At 54.0% G+C, this 25,014-nt stretch overlaps 3 protein-coding genes across 7 annotated transcripts; all 3 read left to right on the plus strand.

Moving 5' to 3' along the window:
* Window positions 1-916: 916 nt before the first annotated feature.
* SIGMAR1 (sigma non-opioid intracellular receptor 1) lies at window positions 917-3,624 on the plus strand. 2 transcript variants are annotated; one of them, XM_036856525.1, is made up of 4 exons: window positions 917-1,189; window positions 1,327-1,527; window positions 1,661-1,753; window positions 2,547-3,624. In XM_036856525.1, the coding sequence occupies exons 1-4, from the start codon at window positions 1,039-1,041 to the stop codon at window positions 2,771-2,773; spliced, it is 672 nt and encodes a 223-aa protein (XP_036712420.1). In that variant the 5' UTR covers window positions 917-1,038; the 3' UTR covers window positions 2,774-3,624. The 2 variants fall into 2 exon arrangements, with proteins under 2 accessions (XP_036712420.1, XP_036712422.1); XM_036856527.1 differs by having other exon boundaries at window positions 918-1,189; window positions 1,661-1,779; window positions 2,547-2,684.
* A 7,278-nt stretch (window positions 3,625-10,902) lies between these two features.
* Window positions 10,903-16,989, plus strand: ARID3C (AT-rich interaction domain 3C). 2 transcript variants are annotated; one of them, XM_036856752.1, is made up of 7 exons: window positions 10,903-11,220; window positions 13,060-13,132; window positions 14,936-15,119; window positions 15,270-15,559; window positions 15,927-16,109; window positions 16,342-16,431; window positions 16,889-16,989. In XM_036856752.1, exons 1-7 carry the CDS (start codon window positions 10,903-10,905, stop codon window positions 16,987-16,989), a joined length of 1,239 nt encoding a protein of 412 aa, XP_036712647.1. The 2 variants fall into 2 exon arrangements, with proteins under 2 accessions (XP_036712647.1, XP_036712648.1); XM_036856753.1 differs by lacking the exon at window positions 15,927-16,109.
* A 992-nt stretch (window positions 16,990-17,981) lies between these two features.
* Window positions 17,982-24,372, plus strand: DCTN3 (dynactin subunit 3). Of its 3 annotated transcripts, XM_036856346.1 has the most exons (7): window positions 17,982-18,120; window positions 19,352-19,436; window positions 20,117-20,203; window positions 22,083-22,166; window positions 23,127-23,185; window positions 23,795-23,854; window positions 24,046-24,372. In XM_036856346.1, exons 1-7 carry the CDS (start codon window positions 18,025-18,027, stop codon window positions 24,133-24,135), a joined length of 561 nt encoding a protein of 186 aa, XP_036712241.1. In that variant the 5' UTR covers window positions 17,982-18,024; the 3' UTR covers window positions 24,136-24,372. The 3 variants fall into 3 exon arrangements, with proteins under 3 accessions (XP_036712241.1, XP_036712240.1, XP_036712242.1); XM_036856345.1 differs by having other exon boundaries at window positions 23,795-24,372; XM_036856347.1 differs by lacking the exon at window positions 23,795-23,854 and having other exon boundaries at window positions 24,016-24,372.
* Window positions 24,373-25,014: the final 642 nt, after the last annotated feature.

Below are 25,014 nucleotides of genomic sequence, written 5' to 3' on the forward strand. Positions count from 1 at the left end.
CAGTTCTCTTCTGCTTTATGTTTTATTGATATAACTAACACATATGACACCACATGCCAGACACTAATTGCTTTGTAAATATTAACTCATTTAGTCTTCATCACAATGAAGGGATGTACTTTTATTCATCCCATTTCACAGATGAGAAAACTGAGTCACAAAGAGTTTAAATAACTTGCCCAAGATCACACAACCAGTAGGTGGCAGGAGCCAGGCTTTTAACACAGTCAGTCCTGTCCAGAGTGTCTTTCTTATCACTGCACTATGCTGCCTCTTTTTTCTTCTGTTTCTTTTCTGCTTCTCTTCCTTTTTCACTCCCCCCGATCCCCGCCGCCACCGATAACCTTCAGTTGGCTTACAAGGCCCTCCTCTCATATTTTGTACTTCAGAATAAAGAATGAATTGTTGGCCCCCAGAAGACCCGACGCTGTGTCTCTCTTCGGTGCCTTTGCTCTTGGAGTAGGTCTCACTGGCTCACTGGAATGCCCTTCCCATCGCTCTTAAAGACACTGCTCAGGTGTCACCGCCTCCAAAAGCCGTCCATAACGTTCCCAAGTAGAAGAGCCTCCTTCCCACCTTCTGTGCTAGCAAAGGCAGGCCTTAACCATCACAAGTCCGGAAGGCTCTGCTTCTGGGCTCGCCTGCTTCACCAGTCAGTGAGCCCAGGCGGGCCAGTCCATTCTGGGTCTCACCGCCATCCCCGCAACCCCAAGTAGAACCGCGCTAGGCGAGAGCGTGCCTAGAGACAAACCCCAATGCCTGCAGCTGGGAGGGCTTGGCCCCGCCCCCTTGCCTGACGCGCGCAGCGCCGCCCCGCCCTTCGGCGCACCCGGCTCCCCGCTCCCCGAGAGATAATGGTTCGACCCGAGAGGCGGTGCCCCGGTGCCCTGGCAGTTCCGATTGGCCAGGGCGAGCCGTACCACGGCGGTGGCGGGGGAACGGGTCGTGGACGGCGCGCCAGAGACACGGAGGCAGTGAGGGTCACAGCCTCAGGCCCCAGCTCTCTCTGCGCTGCGCTGGGCCAGTCCGCCCGCTGCGATGCAGTGGGCCGTGGGCCGGCGGTGGGCGTGGGCCGCCCTGCTCCTGGCGGCCGCCGCTGTGCTGGCCCAGGTGGTCTGGCTCTGGCTGGGCACTCAGAGCTTCGTCTTCCAGCATGAAGAGATCGCGCAGCTGGCTCGGCAGTACGCCGGTGAGGCGGCGGGTGAGCGGGCGGGTGGAAGGCAGGGGGCTGGGGAGGGCCGGGCGTAGCTGGAGGTTCTGGGGGCACCGTTCTCCAGTTCGTGACCGATGCTGGCCCTGACTTGGTTGTTCCTCTGCCCCCGCCAGGGCTGGACCACGAGCTGGCCTTCTCTCGGCTGATCGTGGAGCTGCGGCGCCTGCACCCAGGCCACGTGCTGCCCGACGAGGAGCTGCAGTGGGTGTTTGTGAACGCGGGAGGTTGGATGGGCGCCATGTGCCTTCTGCACGCCTCCCTGTCCGAGTACGTGCTGCTCTTCGGCACCGCCCTGGGCTCTAGCGGCCACTCGGGTCAGTGCTGGCGGCGGGCCGGACTGGGAGGCTGGGGCTGTACAAGGGCCCATGCCCTCCTTCCTGATGTTCGGCCAGGCCATCGAGTGGTGCGGATACCCTGATATTCAGTGTCCGTTTGATTGTCCCTCAGGGCGGTATTGGGCTGAGATCTCGGATACCATCATCTCTGGCACCTTCCACCAGTGGAGAGAGGGCACTACCAAAAGTGAGGTCTTCTACCCAGGTGGGTAAGGTGGCTCTGTTAGAGAGGTGGGTCTCTTCATTCTTGGGTGCCTATAGTTGGGGGAAGGAGGCATGGCATGGAAAAGGGGTGCGTTGAGGGGCCCTCCTCCTAGTTTCTTTGCCCTCTAGTTAAGCCACAGGTGGTTGCTTGAGGCAGGGTTCAGGGTCTCCGTTGCCTTCCTCTGTCAAATGGAAACAAAACATAACAGCTTCCTGTTAACCACATCTGATTTTAATCATCCAGTATTCCAGCAGTTGTTGGGGAGACAGTTGGGTAATCAGAAATGCTCTCATGCCCCCAAAGACAAGGCAGATAGTTGTCTTCCCTCTTGTGTATAATGAAACATTTGGATTTCTAAGTAAGTTTGAGGTTGAATGTTACAAGCATGGCAGGCACTGTAACTGAACAGCTACATTTCTCAGAAAGCCTAGCAAGTCTTATATTCACCTCTCTCTATCTAACAGGCCCAGCCCAAGTTTAGCTAAACTTCTGCTTGTCATGAGTGAGGCTTGGGAATGCAGACTTCCATGACTCCCAAACAATGGTGCAGGGCCAGGTGAGGCTTCCCCCAAGAGAGGACATGAGCCAGGTGATGCCACAGAGGAAAGTTTTAAGAGTGGCCACCTTAGCCTCTTACCCTTGCAGATGGGCAGCCAGGCCAGTGAGGTAAGGCTTTTTCTTTCCTGAAGCTCCCTCTCCATTCCCTACCCCTAGACAGCCCGCAGGCCAGGGAGGTGGTGGCAATGGGAGGGCAGGGCCAGGCTCTTCATGTGGGTGCTCTCTGTCCCCCCAGGGGAGACAGTGGTGCACGGGCCTGGTGAGGCAACGGCTGTGGAGTGGGGGCCAAACACATGGATGGTGGAGTACGGCCGGGGTGTCATCCCATCTACCCTGGCCTTCGCGCTGGCTGACACAATCTTCAGCACCCAGGACTTCCTCACCCTCTTCTATACTCTTCAAGCCTATGCCCGGGGCCTCCGGCTTGAACTCACCACCTACCTCTTTGGCCAGGATGCCTGACCAGCCAGGCCTGAAGGAGGACCTGTGGATGGACAGGAGCGGGCAGGCCTGCACACATCCACCTGCTGGAGCCCACGTGAAAAGACATGGACATACTCACAACATGCAGATACTGAGTTCCTGGTGTATGAGCAGGGACACACATGCATACAACTAAACATAGTCATGGGAACACATGGGACACACATTCAGATACTGAATCCTGTGTGTACAGCAGCATTACGCATTCACACCCATGCAGAGAGGGAGCCCCACGTATATACCAAAGGGGCCAGTCATGTTCGAACACATGTCCCACAAGCTCGACTCACGAACTCAGGCCTTTCCAGAGCTTCTCTGCCCCTAGTCAGGGCTCTGGAGTTAAGGCTGGGGGTGGCTATTACAAACTGCCTGGGTCTGACCCTTCAACCCAGCAGCCATTGCGGGGGATGAGGGAGAAGAGGAGCTGCCTGTGGAGGCTCCCTTCACCTGCAGCTGTGATGCCCTTCCCCTTCATCTCCTTGTCCTCACCATATGCCTTACCCCATTCTGTTCCCCTGCTATGCAAGTACCCTCATGGCCTGTCCCCACCCTCGCAACCAAGTTAGCTGGAGAACCAGAAGACTGTGGCACATGCTGAGGTCATACCTCCCTCCAGGGTATAATGGGGAGGCTGGCCTCAGCTGAGGGCCCACTGCTTGGGTGAGGACCTAGACAGGTGGGCCCAGGTCCAAGGGGTTGCCGCTGGCCTAGAGAAAACCTTTTCTGCACGCACACACACAGACGCTTTTCACAGCTTCCAGACGCTGCCTTTGCTGCATTCTCTGTCCATCTATCTGTGTCTGTCAATAAAGACCTGTTGAACAGTTTCATTTCTTTTCGTGTCTGAGCAGCAGGAGAACCTCTAACTCCTGGGGGCCTCAGGAAGGCCTCTCCCTTGCTGTGTGATTCAGTTTATGACAGCAGCTTTTTACTGTATACTTTAGTGTTCCCAGGAATCACCTAGCAGGCTCGTTGACTCTACAGATTATTGCGCCCAGTACCCAGAGATCAGTTCTGGGTTGAGGCCTTGAGATCAGCATGGTTTTTTTTTGTTTTTTTTTTTTTTTCAAATATAAGCCTATATATATATATATTTTTTAATTTATTTATTTATTTATTTATGGCTGTGTTGGGTCTTCGCCTCTGTGCGAGGGCTTCCTCTAGCTGCAGCAAGCGGGGGCCACCCCCCGGGGCCACCCCCCACCGCGGCGCGCGGGCCTCCCACCGTCGCGGCCTCCCCCGCCGCGGAGCACAGGCCCCAGACATGCAGGCTCAGCAATTGTGGCTCACGGGCCCAGCCACTCCGCGGCACGCGGGATCCTCCCAGACCAGGGCCCGAACCCGCGCCCCCTGCACCGGCAGGCAGACTCCCAACCACTGCGCCACCTGGGAAGCCCGATCAGCATGGTTAATAAGATTCTCTCCACCAGGTTTGAATGCCACAATTTAAGAAATTCAGGGCTGGGTGAGGCGGTGTGTGTCCTGCTCTTGGTCTCGCCTCTGCCAGTGCTGTTCTGGGCACAGTCCTGGGACTCCTGCCCTGGATGACCACGGGGTGGCAGTGTGCAGCCACTTTTGAGCTGAAAGGCATAGTCATTCTCCATCTGCTTTTTTCTAGGTTTCCAGGGTATCATGTCCACATCCACCCAGAGCAGGAGTTCTTCCTCTCCAGTCTGCCTTTTCCAGGACCCCCCACTTCTGTGGAGGCTCCCGGGGCTGGGGAGCAGGAACACTATCTGGTGGTGTCTAAGGTAGTGGGGGGCTGGGACTAGGATGAGGCCAGAGAGGTGCCTGAAGTACACACTCCCAAGGGTCCTGCACTTGCCTCACCCTCCTCCTGGCGCTGTTCTGAGGATGAGCAAGGCCCAGGCCTCTCACTTCTTAGGATTCTGGTATATTAAAAATGGAAGGAACATGATTATAAAAAAATGTACATTCTAAAAATTTGACATTCTAATGAGTAAAAATACAAAAGACTACATGTATAACCATCTGGAAGCAACATCAAAAGTCTAAATATGTGGCTCAGAATGAATGTGAGGCCCAGGCAAGGTGGCCATCCTGACACCTTACCACCACCACAGTGTTGGCCATGACAGGTCCTGTCTGGGGCCTCTCCATTTGATCACAGGTTGCAAAGCCAAGCCTCAGGATTTCTCCCACCCTGTAACCCAGCTTTGCCTCTAGGCTCAGAGCCCACATCTATTAGGGATACCCCAGCTCCCTTTGTCATCCCTACCTTTCACATAGGACTAGGCTCCCAGGCTCCTCCCCATGTCTGTTGCTAAGTCCAGTGGTTATTTCTTCTCACTTTCAATTGACACAGTTACTCTTAAAAGACTCCTTTGGCTTACAGGACACTACTCTCTTCCTTCATTGCCTCCTTTGCTAGATCTGGCTCAGTTCCTCAACCTCTCACTTCCCAGGTTTACACTGCTCTGAGGTAATCTCAACTATTTCATGATTTTAAATACCATCTAGGGAATTCCCTGGAGGTCCAGTGGTTAGGACTGGACGCTTCCACTGCTGGGGCCCAGGTTCAATCCCTGGCCTGGGAACTATGATCCCACAAGCCCCACGGTGTGGCCATAAATAAATAAATACCATCTATATGTCTATTTACTAGTTTTACTGAGATACAATTGACATGTAAGGTTTTATTAGTTTAAGGTATACAACATAATGATTTGATATATGTCTATATTGTGAAATGATCACCACAAGTTTAGTTAACATCCATCATCACCTCACATGGTTGCAAAACTTTTTTTTCCTGTGATGAGCACTTTCAAGACCTGCTCTCTTAGCAACTTTCAGATATACAATATAGTATTATTGACTATAGTCATTATGCTGTACATTACATCCCCAAGACTTATTTATCTTAAAACTGGAAGTTTACCTTTTGACCACCTTCACCCATTTTCCCCCTGGCCCTGCCTCACCCCTGGCCTCTGGCAACCACCAATCTGTTCTCTGTTTCTGTGACTTGAGTTTTTTTGTTTGTTTGTTTTTAGATTCCACATATAAGTGAGAACATATAGCATTTGTCTTTATCTGATTATTTCACTTAGCATAATGCCCTCAAGGATGAATGAATCAGAAAATGTGGTATATATCTACAATGGAGTATTATTCGGCCATGAAAAAGAAGGAAACCCTGCCATTTGCAACAGCATGGTTGGATCTTGAGGACCATGTATGTATCTTATGCCTAATTTTTTGTCTCAGTCTAAACCTCCTCTGAGCTCAAGTGTTCAATGCGAACTGATTTCTCACCCAATCCTGCACCTCCTGTAGTCTTTACTGCCTCAGTTAAGGGTACCTCCATTTACCCAGCTGCCTAGGCCAAAAAACCTTGGAGTCATCTTGGATACCTCCCATTCTGTCACATTCTACATTCAACACATCAACAGATCCTGTCAGGTTTATCTTCAAAACATATTCAGAATCTAACCACTTCTTGCCACCTCCACTGCTATCACCCTGGTCCAAGCCAGCATCATCTCTTGCCTGGATTACTGCAAAGTCCTAATTGAGCCTCATGCTTGCATCCCTTGTGGAGGGTTCTCCACACAACAGCCAGAGTCAGACTTTCACTCTTTGCTCAGACATTTCCAATGCTTCCCATCTCATTCAGTCCTTTCACTGCCTCCAAGAACCTGCTCCAAGGTCCATGTTACCTCTGACCAAACATCCAACCATTCACCTTGGCCACTGTGTTCTAGCCGAGGGGCCTCCTTGCTTTTCTTCTGACACATCACACTTCCACCTCAGGATATTTGCACCTGCTGTTCTCCTGACTGCATGGCTCTTCCTCCCATCCTTCAGTTTCTGCTCAGCGAGTCCTTCCCTTAACATTTGGGTAATATCAGCCCTTCTGTGTTGGTTTTAAAATACCTACAGGGGACATCCCTGGTGGTGCAGTGGTTAAGACTCCAAGCTCCCAATGCAGGGGGCCCAGGTTCAATCCCTGGTCAGGGAACTAGATCCCACATGCATGCTGCAACTAAGAGTTCGCATGCCACAACTAAGGAGCCCACCTGCTGCAACTAAGACCCAGCACAACCAAATAAATAAATAAATAAAATGAAATACCTCCATACAATTTTTGATACTCTTCCCTTTAAGAAGTGAAGCCTAGGGACTTCCCTGGTGGCACAGTGGTTAAGAATCTGCCTGCCAATGCAGGGGCACGGGTTCGAGCCCTGGTCTGGGAAGATCCCACATGCCGCGGAGCAACTAAGCCCGTGCGCCAAAACTACTGAGCCTGCGCTGTAGAGCCTGCGAACCACAACTACTGAAGACCATGCGCCTAGAGCCGGTGGTCCGCAACAAGAGAAGCCACCACAATGAGAAGCCCACGCACCACAAGGTAGAGTAGCCCCTGCTCGCCGCAGCAATGAAGACACAACTCAGCCAAAAATAAATAAATAAATAAATTCATTTAAAAAAAAAAGAAGTGAAGCCTAATTCCCTTCCCCTTGAATGCAGGCTGGACTTAGTTATGTACTTTTAACAACTAATATATGGCAGAAGTGACGGTGTATGACTTCTGAAACTAGGCCATAAAAAGCACTCTTCCCTCTTTAGTCACTCTCTCTGGGGGAAACCAACTGCCATGTTGGGAGGACACTCTGGTATGAGGTCCTCTCCCATGGAGAGGCCCACCTAGGGAGAACAGCCTCCTGCCAACGGCCATGTGAGTGAAGTGGATCTTCCAGTCCCAGTCAAATCTTCAGATGACTGCATCCGTAGCCAACATTTTTACTACAACCTCATGAAAGACAGCACCCCTCAGCTAAGCCACTCTCGAATTCCCTATCCACAGAATTGTGAAAACATAGATGTTTTTTCAAGCTGCTAAGTTTGAGTGTAATTTGTTGCACAGCAATAGGTAACTAATGACACCCTTCCCTTTCTATTCCCCCCAACCCAGATTTATTTTTCTCCATTTTACTTATCACCATGTGACACAATATACATTTCCCCCACTGGAATTATGCCATTATAATAAGGACTGTTTCATTTACTCCTGTGTCCAACAGTGCCTCGCATAAAGTAAGTGCTCAGTAAGTGTGTGTTGGATTAATGGGTGTCTGGGTCAGTCTGTGTCTCTGTGAGGTATAGGATCAGAGGGGGCTATGTGTGGGTATGAGACAGCCTTTCCTCTTCACAGATGGAGAGAGAGAGAAACCAGGTTCCAGTCAGGTTATTCCTTCCCCTTTGCCCTTCCCAGTTGTACCCTCCTGGCTCAGACCCCAAAGGTGAATTTACTATGCTTGATTGATTCTTTTCTTTTGGGAGTAGCATCCAAGTCCCTTGCCCCTCTCCACCCCCTCCAAAGCAATCTCCAAACCCTCAGAACTGGAATTTCCCCAAGCCAGTTCCTACCTTTCCAACAGGAATGTTACCTTCATCTCTCTCCAGGCACTTCCTCTCTTCTGAGCAGCTAGGGAAGCTGGTGGGGGGTGGGGGCCAGTGGGGAGGCAAGCTGAGCACAGGAGTTGCCTTGGAGAGGGATGGCAGCGGAGGGGGCTGGACTCTGCCCCAGGAGAACTTAGACCACACCAAGCTGTGGGGGCAGGGACATTGGATCTGAAGGTGGTTGGATCTCCAATGCCTCTTGGTGGAAGTGGGGTCTGACTGGCTGTCAGACCTGAAATCTGAGCGGGTGGGCACTGGAGTGTGAGCAGGACTGAGCCTCAGTGTGGCTGGCCAGAGATGGGCCAAAGAGAATGTGGACTTAGTGCCACAGTGGGAGCTGGGCTGGGAACAAGGGTGGAGGCTGGAGACAGTGAGAGCAGGGGGCTGTCACCCACCAAAAGATCCTGGTGAGAAGAGCTGGTGGTCCAGACCAGGGCAAGCTGGGTCTGAGAGGAGCAGACTCATTGGGAGAGGGTTGGGGAGGAGGCAAAAGTTACCCCTGAATTTCTGCCCCCTCGAGGAATCTTGGCCCTGAGACCAGTGTACCTCACTGGGTATGAATGAGGTCAGGTGGTGCTCCCCGGTGCTGAGTTTGACACAGCAGAGTTTCACACCTATGCCAGGTATCAATCCTACAGAGGCGTGTTGTTCACTCACACACTTGGGATCACCTCCCGGTGACTCTCAATGCTTTTAGTAGGTCGATTCCCTTCCGCATAGGAAGAAACTGGGGAATGGATGAGGGTGCTTAAGAGGAGTGGGGTCCAGGGCTGCTAAGGAACAGCATCTCAGCATCTGGAGGATAACTGGGAGTAGGGTGGGCCTGGAGCAGTTGGCGAAAGGTGTCTGGAGCTAGAGATTGGGGAGTCATGCAAACATGGGTGGAGGATGTATGTGAAGATGGGCAAAATGCTGATCACCATTGAAATTCTGAGGATTGCCAGAGGTTCATTATATTATTCACTCTTCTTGGGTATATGTTTGAAAATTTCCATAATAGAACGTCAAAAGAGCTAAAAGCCGTGTGGCTTTGTACCTGCAGGTGGTATGTGTACCCTGCTGCTGGTGTGGAATGAGCTCAGAGACCTCTGAGTGTGTGGGTGCAGAAGTGAGTTCACCACCATGTGCGCGTATTGTGCAAACTGCAGCATGCGTGCAGTTGGGGACAGCACCTGGGCAGGGCAGGGGAGAAGCTTCTGTTCTGCCCAGGCCCTCCACTCTCACCCCAGCACCCCGCAGAGTTAGTCCCCTCAGATCACAGCCTGTCCAGGCCATTGGCGCTGTAGTATTTATGTAACCAAGTATGTGAGACAGGGCGGCTGTGTACCTTGAACTTGTGACAGGGTGTGTTGGTGTGTGAACACGAATGTTTGTATGTGGATGCCGGGCACTGAGTACGGGTGTGGGGACCCCCCGCCCCCGGACTTGTGAGGCTGGGAGGGGCCCTGGTCCGGAGTTCGGTGGTGGTGGACTCCTCACTCTCCTTTGCACGATTCCCAGCAGCACTCCAGCGCCCTCTCCCCCCGCCCCGAATCTGGCTGTATGGAGGGTGTGAGACACCTGTTGGGGGGCTGGAAGCGGCAGAGCCCACCGGGGCCTCTCCCCCTGCGCCCCCGCCCGCCCTGCCCCTCTCGGGTCCCGCCCCCGCGGCCGCAGCCGGCAGAGCAGCAAGTGAGCGCCCCTCGGCCGGAGGAGCGCGCGGCGGCAGGAGCGCAAGGCAGGGGCCCCGCACAGGGAACCGAGCTGAGACAGGGGCCGCCCGACAGGCGGGCTGAGCGGAGGGAGCGCCGTGGAGACGCCGGGGGCAGCGGGCCGCGCCAGGCTGGTGAGTGTGGCCGCGGGGAGCCTGAGAGCGGGCGTGGAGACGCGGCTGTCCCCGTCCCCGTCCCGGGCTCTACCCCCCGGCACCCTCTGTTCCCGCTCCTTCTCGGTTCTAGTCCTCTGCGTCTCTGCCCCGTCTCTCCGTCTGTTTTCCCTGTCTCTGTCCCCCTGTATTTACTGTCTTGCCCTGTCTCTATTTCTAATCTCTTTCTTCTGTCTCTGTCTCCTGCGGCGTCGGTCTTTGCCTGTCTCCCTCTGCCTCTGTCTGTCTGTCAGTCTCCCTGGACTGCTTGTCACTCAGGTCTTTGATATTTATCTCTTGCTTCTCTATCTCTCTTCCTTCCCGGTCTCTCTACCGGATATCTCTATCAATCTCGTCTCTCCCCGTCTCTGTCTCTGTCTGATATTTCTTTCACTCTCCACCTTGGTCCCTCTCAGTCTCTTGTCTCCCGCCATCTCTCATTTCTATCCCCCTATCTCCCTGTCACTGTCTCTCTCCCTCTCTGTTGGATCTCTCTCTCCTCCATCTCTCTCTGTTTCTTGGACCTTGTCACCCTCGTTGATCTGCTCAGTCTCTACCTGTCCTCGGTCGATGTCTGTTTCTGTCTCTTTGGGTCTGGTCTCTGTCTCTCCTGCTCTTTTTACCTCTCTGTCCACCTCTGAGAAAGCTGTCTTTCTGTCTTTTTCCTTATGGCCCCCCCTGCACTTCCCTGAATCCATAACCACCTCCCCTTGTGTTGGGGGCTTTGGGGGAGCGGGTGCAACACACATAATTCTCTCTCCCACAGGCAGCCCTTTCCTCAGGGCCGCGCCTGGTGCCAGCCAGCCCACCAGTGGGGGGACTGCGCCTGGAAGCTGTAATGGAGGCCCTGCAGAGACAGCAGGCAGCCCGACTGGCCCAGGGGGTGGGGCCTTTGGCACCTCCACGCCCACCACCACCACCGCCGCGGCCTTCCTTTCCTGGATCCCGGACCCTGCAGGCCCCTGACAGGGGGTTTGGGGAGGTTGGAGCTGAGGAAGAGGAGGATGCCCAAGAGGATGAGGAAGGAGAGGAAATTGGTGCAGAAGACGAGGCAGCCGAGGAGAGCCACCCAGGGACCCGGGGCACCAGCTCACCTTCCAGCCAGCTCCCTGGACCTCATCCCCATGAGTGGACCTATGAGGAGCAGTTCAAGCAGGTAGGACCCTCTCAGTGTCAGGCCCTCCCCCTTCTTACTCTCTGGGCAAAAGCAGAGCAAGGTGATCAGTAGCCCCCCCCACCACCACCACCACTGCGCTCTGCAGGATGGAAAGACAGAGACATAGAGACCTGGAGAGAGACAGTGGGAAGACTGAAGGCTAGATGGGGACTGGGAGGGAGAGACAGACATGCTGAGACATGGAAAGAAGTGCGTAGGCACACCCCGTGAGGTGCAGGAGACGCCAAGAAACATGGAGGCCGACAGACTGGAGGCTCTTGGTGAAGCTGGAAGGGAAAGTGGGAGGGGTGCAGGAGCCTTCAAGAATTCTGAGGGAGGGGGATCTGGGGACCCCAGTGCCAGCACTACCGTACCTTCTCACACATCAAGTCACAAGGTCATATTCCAGTGACCAGTGGGGGTGTTCTGGGCTGTCTACTTCTGTCTTGGAAGTGGAATGGAGGTTGCTGCTCCTTTGGCAAGCTGATACCCACCTCTTCTCTTCCTTGTCACATTCTCCCCAGCCATGGCCTCTCCCCGGCCTGAGTTCTATGGGTGACAGTTCCCAGCCTGTGATGGCCACTACAGCCGCAGTGTGGCTAAAGGGCTCCTGTGCAGCTGGGAACGACAAGACCTTACTCACAGGGCCTTAATTTGAGGTTCTTCATCCCTGTGGATCCCATCTGGATGTTATTCTAAGGCACTACTCTAGGCTGTCATTAAGAAGATGTTATGCAGGGCTGAGATCCTAGGTGTGCTGTTCTGGTGGTGTTACTCGTAGGGTGTTGGTTCTGGGTATTTTCCAGAAGTGTTCATCTATGCTTAGACTCTGTGGTGTTAGTGTAAAACTGATAGTGTTACCCGGGGCTCTGTTACTCTGGAGATGTGACTCTAGCGACTGTTTCTCCTGGGTGTAATTCTGGGAATTATTACTTGGAGACTGTGTGTGTTTTTTGTGGGTATCCATCTAAGACGTAGGGCTCAGTTCTTGTGGGAGTGTAGATCTAAAGGTGCATCTTTGGGGTTTGTTACTCATGGGTGTTTTTTTGCTCTGAGAGTTCTTATTGGCGGGTGGTGTGTTACCTATGGGTGTTACACAGGGACTGTCACTCTGGGTAAAAGACTCTGTTACTTTAGGGATTGTCCCTCCTGGGGGGTATTTGAGAGCTGATACTGGAAGTAGAGCTCCAGGTGACTGAGAGTAGGTGGGATAACCCCTGGACCTTTCAAGTCCTGACCCTACATATCCTGGGTGATTCAGGGCCGTTGCCTCTGTGGCAGCTTCTGTAGTGCAGGAAGCTGTTCCTGGAAGATATGTGGGCTGAGGGGCCCAAGGTTTCCATCCAGGAGCTTTTCTGAGCATCCACCCTGCCTGAGGGATGGGTTAGAGGCATCTCTGCCCCTCATCCCCAGCCCTGGCACACAGACATGTGAACAGCAAGAAGCCCTTGCAGGTATGAATGAGTGAATGAGTGGCTCAGATATATCTGTCGGTTTCCTCAATGTGGAACACAGCGCCAGCCTGACTTCCTCCCTGGGGCTCTGGAAGGCAGGCTAAGCCTCCGTAGCTTTCTCTCTTCCCCTGCTCCCCAGATGGGTGGCTTGAGCTGCCCAGGGCACCACTGGCCAGTAGAGGGTCTCTGTGTGTATCAGGAAAAAAAGTGCCCACACCTGCCCCCAGGGGAGAGAACCCAATGCTCTCTCAGGAAGTCTACATTTCAGAACTTACTTACCCCTTCAGCTGGGGACCCTTAATCTGGGGGTTGGAGTCCAAAGGGTCCCGGGTGGTGGTGGGGGGCTGGGTAGCAGAGCTGGAAAATGACCTCAGTTTTTCCCCAGCTGTACGAGCTCGATGCAGACCCCAAGAGGAAAGAATTTCTGGATGACCTGTTTAGCTTCATGCAGAAGAGGGGTGAGTGGGTTGATGTAAGGGAAGGACCCCCACTTACCAGGTTTGAGGAAGGGAAACCCCAGGGTTTAGTCCTCAGTTTGGGTCCTTTTTGCAGAGGCCTGGGCTTGGCAGCACGTATCCTTTGGGCCCTCAATAGCGTCTTTAACCTCTGACCCTGCCCCCCTTCTCCACCCAGGGATTAATTAGTGGCCAGCCCACTGGCAGGTTAATGAGTGTGGGATCAATTGGGAGGGTGGGAGGGGGAACTGGTAGGAGGCTGGCCTGGGGTGGGGGGGTTCCCAGAATTGGGGGACTGGGATGGGAATGCCTTGGTCCTCTTCCCTGCCACTTCCTCCAGGCTTGTCTCTCCTCAGTTTCCCCTTGCTTCAGGCAGGAAACACCCAAGGTGTTCTGCATCAGGAAGGACTGGAATTAGACTGAAGGGAGGACTTCTCAAGGGGTAGGCAGGGGCTGTGGAGGAGAAGGAATTCCTTTCCAGGAATCTCAGAGCCAGAAGTGAATGCAAGAAGGGTCCAGGAGGGGATCAGGCTGGGCGGCAGTCCATCACTTAGGCTTCTCCCCAGATTCATGGGTCCGAAGACTGACTCATTATCTCTCTCTACAAAGCTAATTAACTCACTCCACGAGTGTGGCCTGATAAGCTGCTAATTAACTGGCTGCACTGCCCCCCTCCCTTAGTGCAGCTGCTGGCCAAAGTCCCTCAGGCCCCCACCCCAGGCCCAGCACCCCTTTCGGGTCCCTTCCTAACCAGGAACCCTCCGTGGGGCTCCAGGTCCTTTGGCTCCCCAGGAAGGCCCGGTCATTCTGGTCCCAACGGCCCCTCCCTGCCCCTTCCTCCTGGTCTCCCCTCCACTGGGGGGTGGGGTAGGGTGGTCTCAGCAGATCCTAGCGCCCCCTTCCTCCCAGCTCTGCCTCCCTCAGGTCCCTGCCTTCCTCTGCTCCCTGTGCGGGGGGAGGGGATCCCGCGGGACCGATAATTTCCCCCCATTAATCAGGCCGCAGCTAATTGTTCGGGTCCAAAGGCGGCAGCGGAAGGGGACGGGATCGGTAAGGAATTAACTGGGGCCCATCGCTCAGCGCAGACAGGCCCCTTTGTCAGAACTGGCCGGCGGGGGCGGCGGGGACTGCGGAGTCGGCGAGCCGAGGCGGGGGCTGCTTCTTCTCCCATCCACCATCCCCCCGCCTCTGGCAGCCACCCCGGGCCGCTGCTTAGGGGAGTCTGGCTCTTCAGCACAGTCAGGAAGTCCTTCCTATGGTCTACCCCAGAGGTCGGCAAACTAAAGCCTGCGGGCCACATCTAACAACCCATGAGAAAAGAATGTTTTTCACATTTTTAAATAGTGGAAAACATTAAAAGACGAATAACATTTCTGGACGTGTGAAATTCGAATTTCAGAGTCTGTAAATAAAGTTTTATTGGAACAGAGCCGCGTTCATTCCTTTAAATAGCCTCCATAGCTGCTTTCAGGCTGCAGTTGCAGAGTGGAGTAGTTCTGACAGAGACTGTTTGGCCTGCAAAGCCTAAAACATTTACCATCTATCTGGCCCTTTACGGAAGAAGTTTGCCAACCCCTGGTCTAGCCTCCCATCCTTCCTGCTACAATGGAGGCCTTGGGGGCTCTGTGGGCTCTGCCTGCAACCCCACCTCCCCATCCCTCCCTGTCCCCCTCCTTTCTTGACGGTCCCGCCCTGTACCTGGGGCTCACCCAGGCAGGTCCAGGCAGCCGACTCCTCGAGTCCCTGAGGGTGCCCGCAGACAGGGTCTCAGTCTTAATGTCCTGACTCTGCCAACCCCCCGACCAGGGACGCCAGTGAACCGTGTGCCCATCATGGCGAAGCAGGTGCTGGACCTGTACGCGCTGTTTCGCCTGGTGACGGCCAAGGGCGGTCTGGTGGAAGTCATCAACCGCAAGGTGTGGCGGGAGGTCACGCGCGGCCTCAGCTTGCCCACCACCATCACGTCGGCCGCCTTCACTCTACGCACCCAGTGAGGCCAGGCGCGCGCGCGCGAGCGGTGGGAGCAAGGCGCGGGAGGCGGGGGTGGGGCGCGGGGCGCGGAGGGCCCCGGGGGTTCGTGTCCGGGGGTGGGGCTTGATCAGCTGGGCCCAGCCTCCCACCCCACCCCGTCCGCCCCTAGGTACATGAAGTATCTGTACCCGTACGAGTGCGAGACGCGGGCGCTCAGCTCCCCGGGGGAGCTCCAGGCCGCCATCGACAGCAACCGGCGGGAAGGCCGTCGTCAAGCTTACACCAACGCCCCACTCTTCAGCTTGGCGGGGCAGCCCCCTCGGGCCACTCTTGGCCTCGCCTCGGGTCCCGGGACCGCCCCTCCCGCGCCCACGCCCGGCCCCCGCACTGCTCAGGGCTCCGCCTCCGGCCTGCCGGCGCACGCCTGCGCGCAGCTGAGCCCGAGCCCCATTAAGAAAGGTGTGAGGGGAGAGCGGCTGAACTTTGAGGGTCTCTGAGACCTAGGGGGACGCTGAGATATAGGGAACATTAAAATGTGGGAACTCTGAGGTCTGGGAGCATCGAAGTATGGGGACAGTAAGGACTGATTTATTTAACAACCGAAAGCAAGGAAATCCCCCAAATTGTCTGGGACAAACCTAGTCAGATATATTGGCCTTTTGGGGCTCTCCAGCTTCAGAGCCTCTATTCGGAGACTGGATGGGAGGGGAGATTGAACTTGGTGCTTGAGCTTGGGTGACCTCCCTTGGTCCCAGGCCTGTGGGGAGAACCAGATGCAGAGACAGAGTTGGTTGGGTCAGGGGAGCTAAATGACCTGTTTTTTCAGAGGAGAGCGGAATTCCAACCCCTCGACTGGCACTGCCTGTGGGCCTAGCCTTTGGACCTGCGCGTGAGAAGTTGGCACCAGAGGAGCCCCCAGAGAAGAGGGCTGTACTGATGGGGCCCATGGACCCACCTCGACACGGCGCACCCCCCAGTTTCCTGCCCCGTGGCAAGGTTCCCCTGAGGGGTGAGGAGGGGCTTGTTGCTGAGAGGGCTTAGGGCCTGTGCAATGAGGGAGGACAGACCCATCACCCCATAGGCATTGGAGGTGGGGCAGATAGATCCCTCAGTAGACAACTCTGTGATTACAGGTGTGGGGCTGAATTGGAATGGGGGCTGTCTATAGGGATGGAGGGGGGAGCTTGTAAGTCTGAAGTCTGATTCCCCAAAATGTGACTCCCCTGCCCCCTCCTGGACAGAAGAGCAGTTGGATGGGCCTCTCAATCTGGCAGGCAGTGGTATCAGCAGTATCAACATGGCCCTAGAGATCAACGGGGTGGTCTACACTGGTATGGGTACTGCAGGCTGTCTATACTGGCATGAGGTCAGGGGTATTTACACTGGCATGGGGATTTTAGACTTTCTCTACTAGCATGAGGTTCAGAGATATCCAAACTTGCATGGGTAACATGGGGTTCAGGGGATTGCTACACTGGCATGGATTAGAGGGGGTGTCTACATGGCATGGGATCCAAGGCATGACCTCTCTGGCATGAATACCATGGGATGTCTTGTCATGGGCCTATATATCAGTGTAAATATTTCTCGTTTACCTGTTGGAGGGTATCTGTATTGGCACAGGAGTCTCTAACTGACTCAAGGGGCTTGTCCTCATTGGTTGCAGCAGGGCTCTGTGTGTGGTGTTCTAGCAATCAGGACACTGACTTTTGTTTCCCTCTTCTGTTTCTTTGCCTCGCCTTTTTCTGCTTGTGTTTGCCCTCTACCATCTCCTCACCCCTTTGCCAGGCGTCCTCTTTGCCCGTCGCCAGCCTGTGCCAGCTTCCCAGGGCCCAGCCAACCCTGCACCCCCACCCCTGACAGGACCCCCTTCCAGCGCCTCACCCTGAGAGCTCACACCTGAAATGGAGAGTCCCAACCCCATTGCTGAGGGGGGAGGAGACACCCCTCCAACCCATTCTTCCAAGGTGCCCATTCTGGGACCCAGCCCTGGGAGGTGGCCACTCCCCCCCTCAACCATGCCATGTGGACTTGAAGCCAAAGAGATTTCTTCTGATGTTACATCTACCTCATTGCAAAAGGAGGGCACCTCCTCCCTGGCCAACTCCAGCAGCATCTACCAAAGAGTTCTTCCCCCGGTAACCCCCATCATCTCCTCATGTGCTCCCCTGTGTCATTATCCACCTCTTCGAGTCAGACCTGCTTCTCTTCAGGAGCCAGGTGAAGGGTTGAGTTGGGGTGTTGTGAAGATGTCCCTCAGGTCACATCTGGATAATAAAGCTGCGGTCCCTCCCTCTCCAGTGCCTCCTCTCCTTCTTGTTTGGGCCTGTGGGTGGGGGAGGAATTATGTGGTATACACAGGCTGTGTTGGGCCAGGGGTTCTCAGAGAAGACAGAATAGCAAAGGCCATGAGTAGGAGAGCTCAGTCTCATGAATCAGACTGCCTGAGTTCAAATCCCGATTCTGCCACTACAATGTTGAGTGTCCTTGGCACGACACTTAATCGCCTGAACCTTAGAAGACTCCAAAAGATTATGGTATCTCACGGGGCTTCCTACTATTCTATGGGAATGGACCAATCTTAGAATAATGGGTATATTTATATGTGCAACCGCGGAGAATGGGGTAGGGAAAACTCTTTGGTACCCTGGAATTTGGTGCCCTGGAATAAAGGCAAAGGTTGTCTTGACGAGCAGGGGCTGGAAGTTAGGGTAGGGCCTGACAGGTAGCCGTCGCCTAGGTTACCAGACAGCTTTTAACAACTTTCGTCGGCCCTGCCTGCCGCTTCCGGCATTGAAGGGCTGAATCGTGGCATCACTTCCTGTATGCAGGGGCGCCCGTCCACTCGGATTGGCCCGCCTTCTCTATTTGGACGGACGTCCCGCCCTCTGTCTGTTCCTGGCTGAGGCGGGGCGGCGGGAGCTATGGCGGCTGTGACAGATGTGCAGCGGCTACAAGCCCGTGTGGAGGAGCTGGAGCGCTGGGTGTACGGGCCGGGCGGGTCTCGCGGCTCGCGGAAGGTGAGCGATCTGGGGTCCAGTGGTCCCTCTCTGGGGCAGAGCAAGAGCGGTCTACTGGCCTGGTCCTCGAGGTGGATGCTACCGCTCCAGAGTCCCGTTGCCCGCAGCCCGGCCTTTAAAATAACAAAGGTTCGAGACTTCCCGGAGCATATCGGGCCCTCGGGGTCCATTCCCACGGAGGGCACTGTGGGCTTGAGGTGGGCTCACTGTGGAGACTCCGCCTTTGCCCTCGCGGGATAGTTGGGGAGACCTGACACGCTCGAGAAACTGACTAATGAGAGAGAGCTTCAGTAAGAGCTGAAGCCCACAGTGGAAGGGCCGTTGCGGAGCCCTGCGTAATTGCTAAGTGAATTGTGTAAAGAGAGGTCCATAGGACCCCAAGAGAGGCAGACCGGAGGTGGATAAAGAAGGCTCCAGGGGGTTAGAGGTGTGGTCTGGGAGGGCCAGGATTAGGAGGGGAAGGGATTGGGTACTGAGTGTTCAGATATGGACGGGCACTCCTTCCCACCAGTGACTGAATTTTGACAACTGTGCAGCTCAGTTTCCCTTCCATCCCCTTTTTAACTATGGAAAGACCTTTCACTGAAGGTGGAGTGTCAGGCACACCCTGGAGTTGAGTGCCTCAGAGGTAATGATGTCTGTACACTTCTTGTGGAATTAGTTGTCACTAGCAGATCGTGTCCCATGTGAGAACTGACTTCTCAGAACATTCTCTCCCTTTCACATCTATGACGCAGATCCTCCTGATTTTCCTCCTACCTCTCTGGCTGCTTCTACGCGGTCTTATTTGCCTCCGCATATATTTGACCCTTGAATATTGGCATTCCTTACCCTCTAACCTAAAACCTGTGTGAGATCATTCACTTCCATAGCCTCTCCCTCTATTCAACCCTTTAATATTGGAATTCCTCATCCTCTACCCTTAAAGCCTAGGTAGGTTCAGCCAAGAGGAGGGAATCAGGGAATAGATAGTATATGCTAGTGCCCCATAAACTCTAAAGTAGTTCATCACCTCCCCAGTCGCACTTGAAACTACCCAAAGAGTACATGATTATCTCCCCCTTCACACTGAGGATTCCCGGAAGGTAGGGTTGAATCTCTTTTAATACTAGAGAAGGGACGATTGCTGGGACAAGGAGGTTTGGGAGTCTGAGGGAATGAGGGTTCTTTATCTCTTCCAAGATTTGAGCCAAGTTGTAAATCTTGGAATTAACTTCCACTCCCCCAATAGGTGGCCGATGGCCTGGTCAAGGTGCAGGTGGCTTTGGGGAACATCGCCAGCAAGAGGGAGAGGGTGAAGATTCTGTACAAAAAGAGTAAGTGCTTCCATGAGGTGCCTGCCTGCTCTCCTTCCCAAGCCTGTGCTTCCTGGTTCCCTGCCCAGGCTCTTCAGCCTAGTAGGTCACTGGAGTTGCCCTTTGGGGATAGCAGGTGAAGACATTGCCCTGATGAAATGGTGAATTGGGGTGTGCTTTCTACTTTGTGGTTAAACCCCAAGCCCATGGCAATGTCCTAAGTTATGGGATAAGAGCTCTGCCTGAAAGGTCCCCTTGAGGAAGGAGGGAGGAGGGGTATGGAATTTCCACAGGCAAGGTTCAGAGGCAGGAAGAAATCAGGCACTGAGAGCCGCAGCCTTGGCTCAACCAGCCCTTTTTGATTATGTCAGAGCTAGCAACCTGTTCAGGAACTAGAAATCAGATAAAGCTCTGGCATGTCTTGGTGGCACTGAGGGGCAAGGTGCCTTCCAGCCTTGAGGATAGATCAGTGGGAATGCTGAGGGCCCCAGGGTTTTAAAGTTTGAGGCTGGCCAGCAGGTGATCAGAGGGTAGAGACAGGGAAGTGGGGATAGGGGACCTGGTGGAGGCCTGGTGGACACTGTGGGTGTCAGCTCCTCACTCAAGGGTCTCCCCAAGGCTGACCCCTCCCCTAATATCCTTCACAAGACAGATCCCCACTCCCCAACCTTATTCCATTTTCCATCTTGCTACTTTTCTAGTTGAAGACCTGATCAAATACCTGGATCCTGAGTACATTGACCGCATTGCCCTACCTGATGCCTCTAAGCTGCAGTTCATCTTGGCAGGTAGTGCTGGACAGTATGTGCATATGCATCTGGGGATGTGGATTGTGGGGGAAGTCGGGCACAGAGATAGCTTCCCTGCCGGCCCTCTCCTGGATACAGCCCTGGAAGCTGCTTTCTGGAATCTGGCCTGGTTCTGGACTGAGGCTGGAGGTGGTCCTGTGGTCCTCTAGTAGGCACTGGGTACAGTATACTTCAGAGCCAGCTGCAGACCATGGTGCCAGCCACAGTGGAAGCTACTCCGGTGTTCTATCTATGGCTTGCATCTAGGATCTTCCTTCGGAACCTTCCTTACTTCTGCTCAGTAGACATAGGAGCTTCTAGGAAAGGGTAGGGGCAGAGAGCATTACATTTGGGAGAGGTGAGGTTATAGGCATGAGTTTCAACATCTTTCTTTCACGCGAGAAAGCGCTGGGATTTCAGAATTCTAGGCAGGAACTATTGTCTTAGCAATGTCTGCTTATCAGTTAGTTAGCCACTCCACGAGGTATGGTTTGCCAAGCACCTGTGTTTGTTCATGCATTCAAAAGTGATCATCTACTGTGATCCAGACTGTCCTAGGTGTGAGGTATACAATGGTGAACCAGAACATACCTGAGCCACTGCTGTGGCTTAGACACCAAGTTCAGGAGGTCTTCTCCTGCTCCGATTATTATTCTTTTTAATTAATTAATTAATTTATTTATTTTTGGCTGCGTTGGGTTTTCATTGCTGCACGTACACTTTCTCTAGTTGCGGTGGCTTCTCTTGTTGTGGAGCATTGGCTCTAGGCGCACGGTCTTCAATAGTAGTGGCACACGGGCTTAGTTGCTCTGCGGCATGGTCTCCCAGACCAGGGCTCAAACCCGTGTCCCCTGAATTGGCAAGCGGATTCTTAAACACTGCGCTACCAGGGAAGTCCATCCTGCACTGATTCTTAAGTCCAGCCTCTCCATGCCTCCTTGTCGCCACTGCCTCAGTGTTCATCCCCTTGTACATGAATAGTTGCAGTCTCCTAAGTCCTCTTCTTTTTTTTTTTTTTTTCTAAGTCCTCTTCTTGATCCTAGTCTTCCCCTTCTTGCATGTGGTTCAGTATCATCTTCCCAAAACACATTTCCAACATGCTACTTTGTTTACTTTGGAACCTCAGTGTATGTGTGTCTCTCTCCCTACTAGGATAAATTCCTAATTCCTTAGCATGCCATTCCAAGCCTTCTATAGACTTCCGGATCTACCCTCCCATCTAGCTGTTTCCTGTGCTCTCCTTGCTCCAGTTCAGCCAAATGAATTCTTTTTCCTCTACTAATTGACAAGCATTCTTGCCTCCAAATGTTTGACATAACAGTCCTCCCTTCTTGAATGCCCTTCCCACTCTGCAGCCATTGAAACCCCCTGTGCACAGGGTCATCCCAGTCCTGCTTTCCTCACCGGACTGTCCTGTTACTGTCCCAGCTCTCCAGGAACTTGTAATTGTCTGTGCCTCTCAGATCCACTGAGCAGAACCTGCCTGGTAGTTTTCCACATCTCCTCTTTCAGACCTTCCCAGGAGCCCTTGCATGTGGGGACCCAAGTCTGAAGTACTTTGTTTCCCGTGGCCTAGGAGGGGCTCTGAGTTTGTTGATAGGAGGCTAGAGGAAGGGGCCTCAGAGTTAAAACTTGGAGAAAGGTAGGATTTGGAGGAACTTAGAGGCTCCTTGGGCTCAAGATAGGTCAGACCAGAGGCATCCAAGAGAGGTGGAGGCAGATTGGGGGAATGTGCACATAGAGAAGGGGGCAGTGGGCAGACCAGCTGCCCCAAGCTCCAGGCTCAGCCATCTCCCCGGCCTGGTCCTCGGCCCCTTGCACGGGGGTGGCCGTGCCCAGGCTCGCCTCACTGTCACTGCCTTGTCTGTTTATGCCTCAGAGGAGCAGTTTATCCTCTCCCAGGTTGCGCTTCTGGAGCAGGTGGAGGCTTTGGTGCCCATGCTGGACAGCACTCATATCAAAGGTACCTCTCTGGGGCTGCAGCTCCACTACTCTACTTGGGGAGGTGGGTGGATGGGCAGGACTTCCCTGGGCTCAGGCTAGCTCTGCTCCTTGTCTTTATCTCACCCTGGAGGTACCAGACACCTGCACTGGGATTAAAATTTCCAGGGCAGAGAGCTCAGCTTCAGAATGTCAGGCAGTTTGGCACTAAGGACACTCATGTAAGGCCAGCGGCCTCCAACTCTGGGATTCCTTCTGTCTTCTACCCCACCCCTCAGCATCTGTCCTTCAGGGTGCTGCAGAGCCCAGATTTTACTGTAAGAGTACCTGCCAGGTGTGTCAATGTGTGTGAATTCTTCCTGCCGCACTGCCTAGTGCAGTCCCTAGGCCTGGGTTTTGACAAGCAGTGACTTTAATTGAATCCAGATAGCCATCTTGTCTGTCTCCGGAGGTATTTTTCCCAGCTGCCCCTCCCTACCCCTGATCAGCTTCCTGCTGAGCATCTGACACCCTTAAGCTGTGGGCCCAGCATGGTGGCTGAGGCTCTGGGTGTTGGATTCCAGGTTGCCAGCTTAGGGACCTGGCATTCATCCTCAGCCCACCTGCAGGCTCCCTGTTCCCTAGGCCCAGCAGACCTGGTCCCGCTGGGCTGAGAGCAAAGGAACAGATCCCATGATAATCAAAGCTTTTCTTTACTTGGCCCTGCTCACAGCCCTGGGGTGGGTGTATGGGGCAACTCTGGGAACCCCAAGATTTTGTCTTCTTCTAGGGGCCTGCATCTTCCCCTCCCCTTTGGGTCCTAGAGTAAGACTGGGGTGGGCAGGGAGTCCCACCACCACCTCCAGAAGCAGTGGTCGATGAAGCTGGCGTTTGTTTAGCATCTCCACTCAATACTCTAATCCTACTGAAGACCTAGTAGACTATTGAGCAGTCCCGGGGGAAGGCACAAGCATCACTAGGCAGTGTGCGTTGTGTTTTACAGCCGTTCCTGAGCATGCCGCCCGCCTGCAGCGCTTGGCCCAGATCCACATCCAGCAGCAGGTATGGGAGGGGAGAGGACCGGAGGGGAAAATAGAGGTGGTGAGGCTCCTAGTCCCCACCCCTGCCTCCTGGGGAAGCAGCCTCAGGCTTCCCTGATGTCAGCTTCAGGGGGAATTTAGGGTTTATCCTTTGTCTTCCATCTGCCTTCCAGAAGGGAAGGGATTTGCCTACGGTCACATCCAGGTCTCCTGCCTCCCAGAGTAGGGCTACCCGGAGATATCAGAAGACTGATGTTGGGAGGTACCCATGAATTCCTGGGGATGATGTGTCCTTAACTATGGTGGAAGAGCTGTTTTTTCACTATTCCCAGGCCCTAGTGTAAAGGTCAAAGAGGGTTCAGAAATAGGGGACAGGGAGAAGGAGGCATATTCTAGCAGGAATATTTGCTTAAATGTGTGGTTCACCCCCCGTTCTGTCAGCCTTAGGACCGCAGTTAGGCTACCCATACTGGAGCCTGAAAGTGCCTCTTTAGAAATTTGCTCCTTTTGGCACTGGGGTTAAACATTACCTTTTCTAGGCTGTATGGGGAGCGAGGGTCCCTGATGAGGTGGGCAGTGGGAAGCGGGGGCTTTGTCCAACTCCTTTCTCTGCCACACCTTGGCTCCACAGGACCAGTGTGTGGAGATCACTGAGGAGTCCAAGGCTCTCCTGGAGGAATACAACAAGACTGTATCCTTTCTGCTCAGCCAGGCCCCTGAGGAGTGCTGTCCGGAGCCCTGTCCTTTTATTCCATTTCTAGCTCTGTCCCTCATCCCATCCCAACCAGCCTGTCTATTCTCCTGCTTCCCGACACTTTAGGCAGATGCAAACCTCTCCACTCCCTCTCTCAGATGCCTGTTCTCACCTTGACCTGCGACCAGACAATGCTTCTCTCCAAGCAGTTCGTGCAGTGGGATGAGCTACTTTGCCAGTTAGAGGCTGCCAAGCAAGTGAAGCCAGCAGAGGAGTGATGGCTGCTTCCCATCCTAGGGTGGGCCAGGGCAGCCAGGCTCCAGGCCCTGTACCCACCTGCCCTTGTAACAGGGCAGAGCAGAGGCAGCTCTGTATTTATTGGATTCACAGCCTACCCATCTGCATTCAGGTGGGGCTCTGGGGTCAGAGGTCTGGCTACTTGAGATTTGCTATTTGCACCCCCTCCCCTCATCAGTGTCCTGTTCCAGAGACAATAAACTGTACAGATCACTGGAGGAGTGTTAGCTTCCCGGTGTTGTATGGGTATGGTGGTGGGGATGAGGCTGATAGGCCAGAGTTGTTGGCCTTCCTACTAGTTGGACTGAGAGCTATGCTTGTCCTAGTCTGGCTTTCCGGGAGAGGTAGAGCTCTCAGGATGAATGCTCTCATTTGCTTGATGTGAGTGGAACATTCGTTTATGTATGCATTTATCCCGCATTTACCAAGTACACTCTAAATGTCAGATGCCATACCAGGTGGGGAGGACACAGGTAGGGTCCACCTGATTCCTGCCCTGTACAGGCTAGCTGGGGAGACAGTCAAGGAAAAGGGGAGGGACAGGTGGTACCAGGGTTCTTTGGGGGCACAGAAGAGAAAGGGATGTGGGAAGCAGCCCTGGAGGGTGACATGCAGGGTCTTTGGGAGCCAAGGGAGCAGCATGTGCAAATGCAGAGGGGAGCCTTTAAATTTCTCTCTTGGGAGCCTACTTGGTGCTATTAGCCGAGAAGGGGAGACTAAAAGAGGTTTGGATGTAGGGGGCTTTTGGGGGTGGGCCGTGGGGGGCGGTGGTATGGTTGGAAAGGAGAGCATGTTAAAGAGCAGAGAAACTGATGGTCCCTCACTCCACCAAGTGTTTGCTGCCCCCGTGTGGTCTCAGG

This window comes from Balaenoptera musculus, chromosome 6 (assembly GCF_009873245.2).
Source record: "Balaenoptera musculus isolate JJ_BM4_2016_0621 chromosome 6, mBalMus1.pri.v3, whole genome shotgun sequence".
Lineage (NCBI taxonomy): Eukaryota > Metazoa > Chordata > Mammalia > Artiodactyla > Balaenopteridae > Balaenoptera > Balaenoptera musculus.

What these genes read in the sequence shown, in the direction of transcription:
- SIGMAR1 (XM_036856525.1), top strand. Translation starts at nt 1,039, where the DNA reads ATGCAGTGGGCCGTGGGCCGGCGGTGGGCGTGGGCCGCCCTGCTCCTG. An exon ending in GCTGGCTCGGCAGTACGCCG is followed by an intron (nt 1,190 to 1,326) that starts GTGAGGCGGCGG and finishes TGCCCCCGCCAG; the next exon opens with GGCTGGACCACGAGCTGGCC. An exon ending in GGGCTCTAGCGGCCACTCGG is followed by an intron (nt 1,528 to 1,660) that starts GTCAGTGCTGGC and finishes ATTGTCCCTCAG; the next exon opens with GGCGGTATTGGGCTGAGATC.
- ARID3C (XM_036856752.1), top strand. Translation starts at nt 10,903, where the DNA reads ATGGAGGCCCTGCAGAGACAGCAGGCAGCCCGACTGGCCCAGGGGGTG. An exon ending in TGGCAAGGTTCCCCTGAGGG is followed by an intron (nt 16,110 to 16,341) that starts GTGAGGAGGGGC and finishes CCTCCTGGACAG; the next exon opens with AAGAGCAGTTGGATGGGCCT. An exon ending in CAACGGGGTGGTCTACACTG is followed by an intron (nt 16,432 to 16,888) that starts GTATGGGTACTG and finishes CCCCTTTGCCAG; the next exon opens with GCGTCCTCTTTGCCCGTCGC.
- DCTN3 (XM_036856345.1), top strand. Translation starts at nt 18,025, where the DNA reads ATGGCGGCTGTGACAGATGTGCAGCGGCTACAAGCCCGTGTGGAGGAG. An exon ending in GAAGATTCTGTACAAAAAGA is followed by an intron (nt 19,437 to 20,116) that starts GTAAGTGCTTCC and finishes CTACTTTTCTAG; the next exon opens with TTGAAGACCTGATCAAATAC. An exon ending in AGATCCACATCCAGCAGCAG is followed by an intron (nt 23,186 to 23,794) that starts GTATGGGAGGGG and finishes TTGGCTCCACAG; the next exon opens with GACCAGTGTGTGGAGATCAC.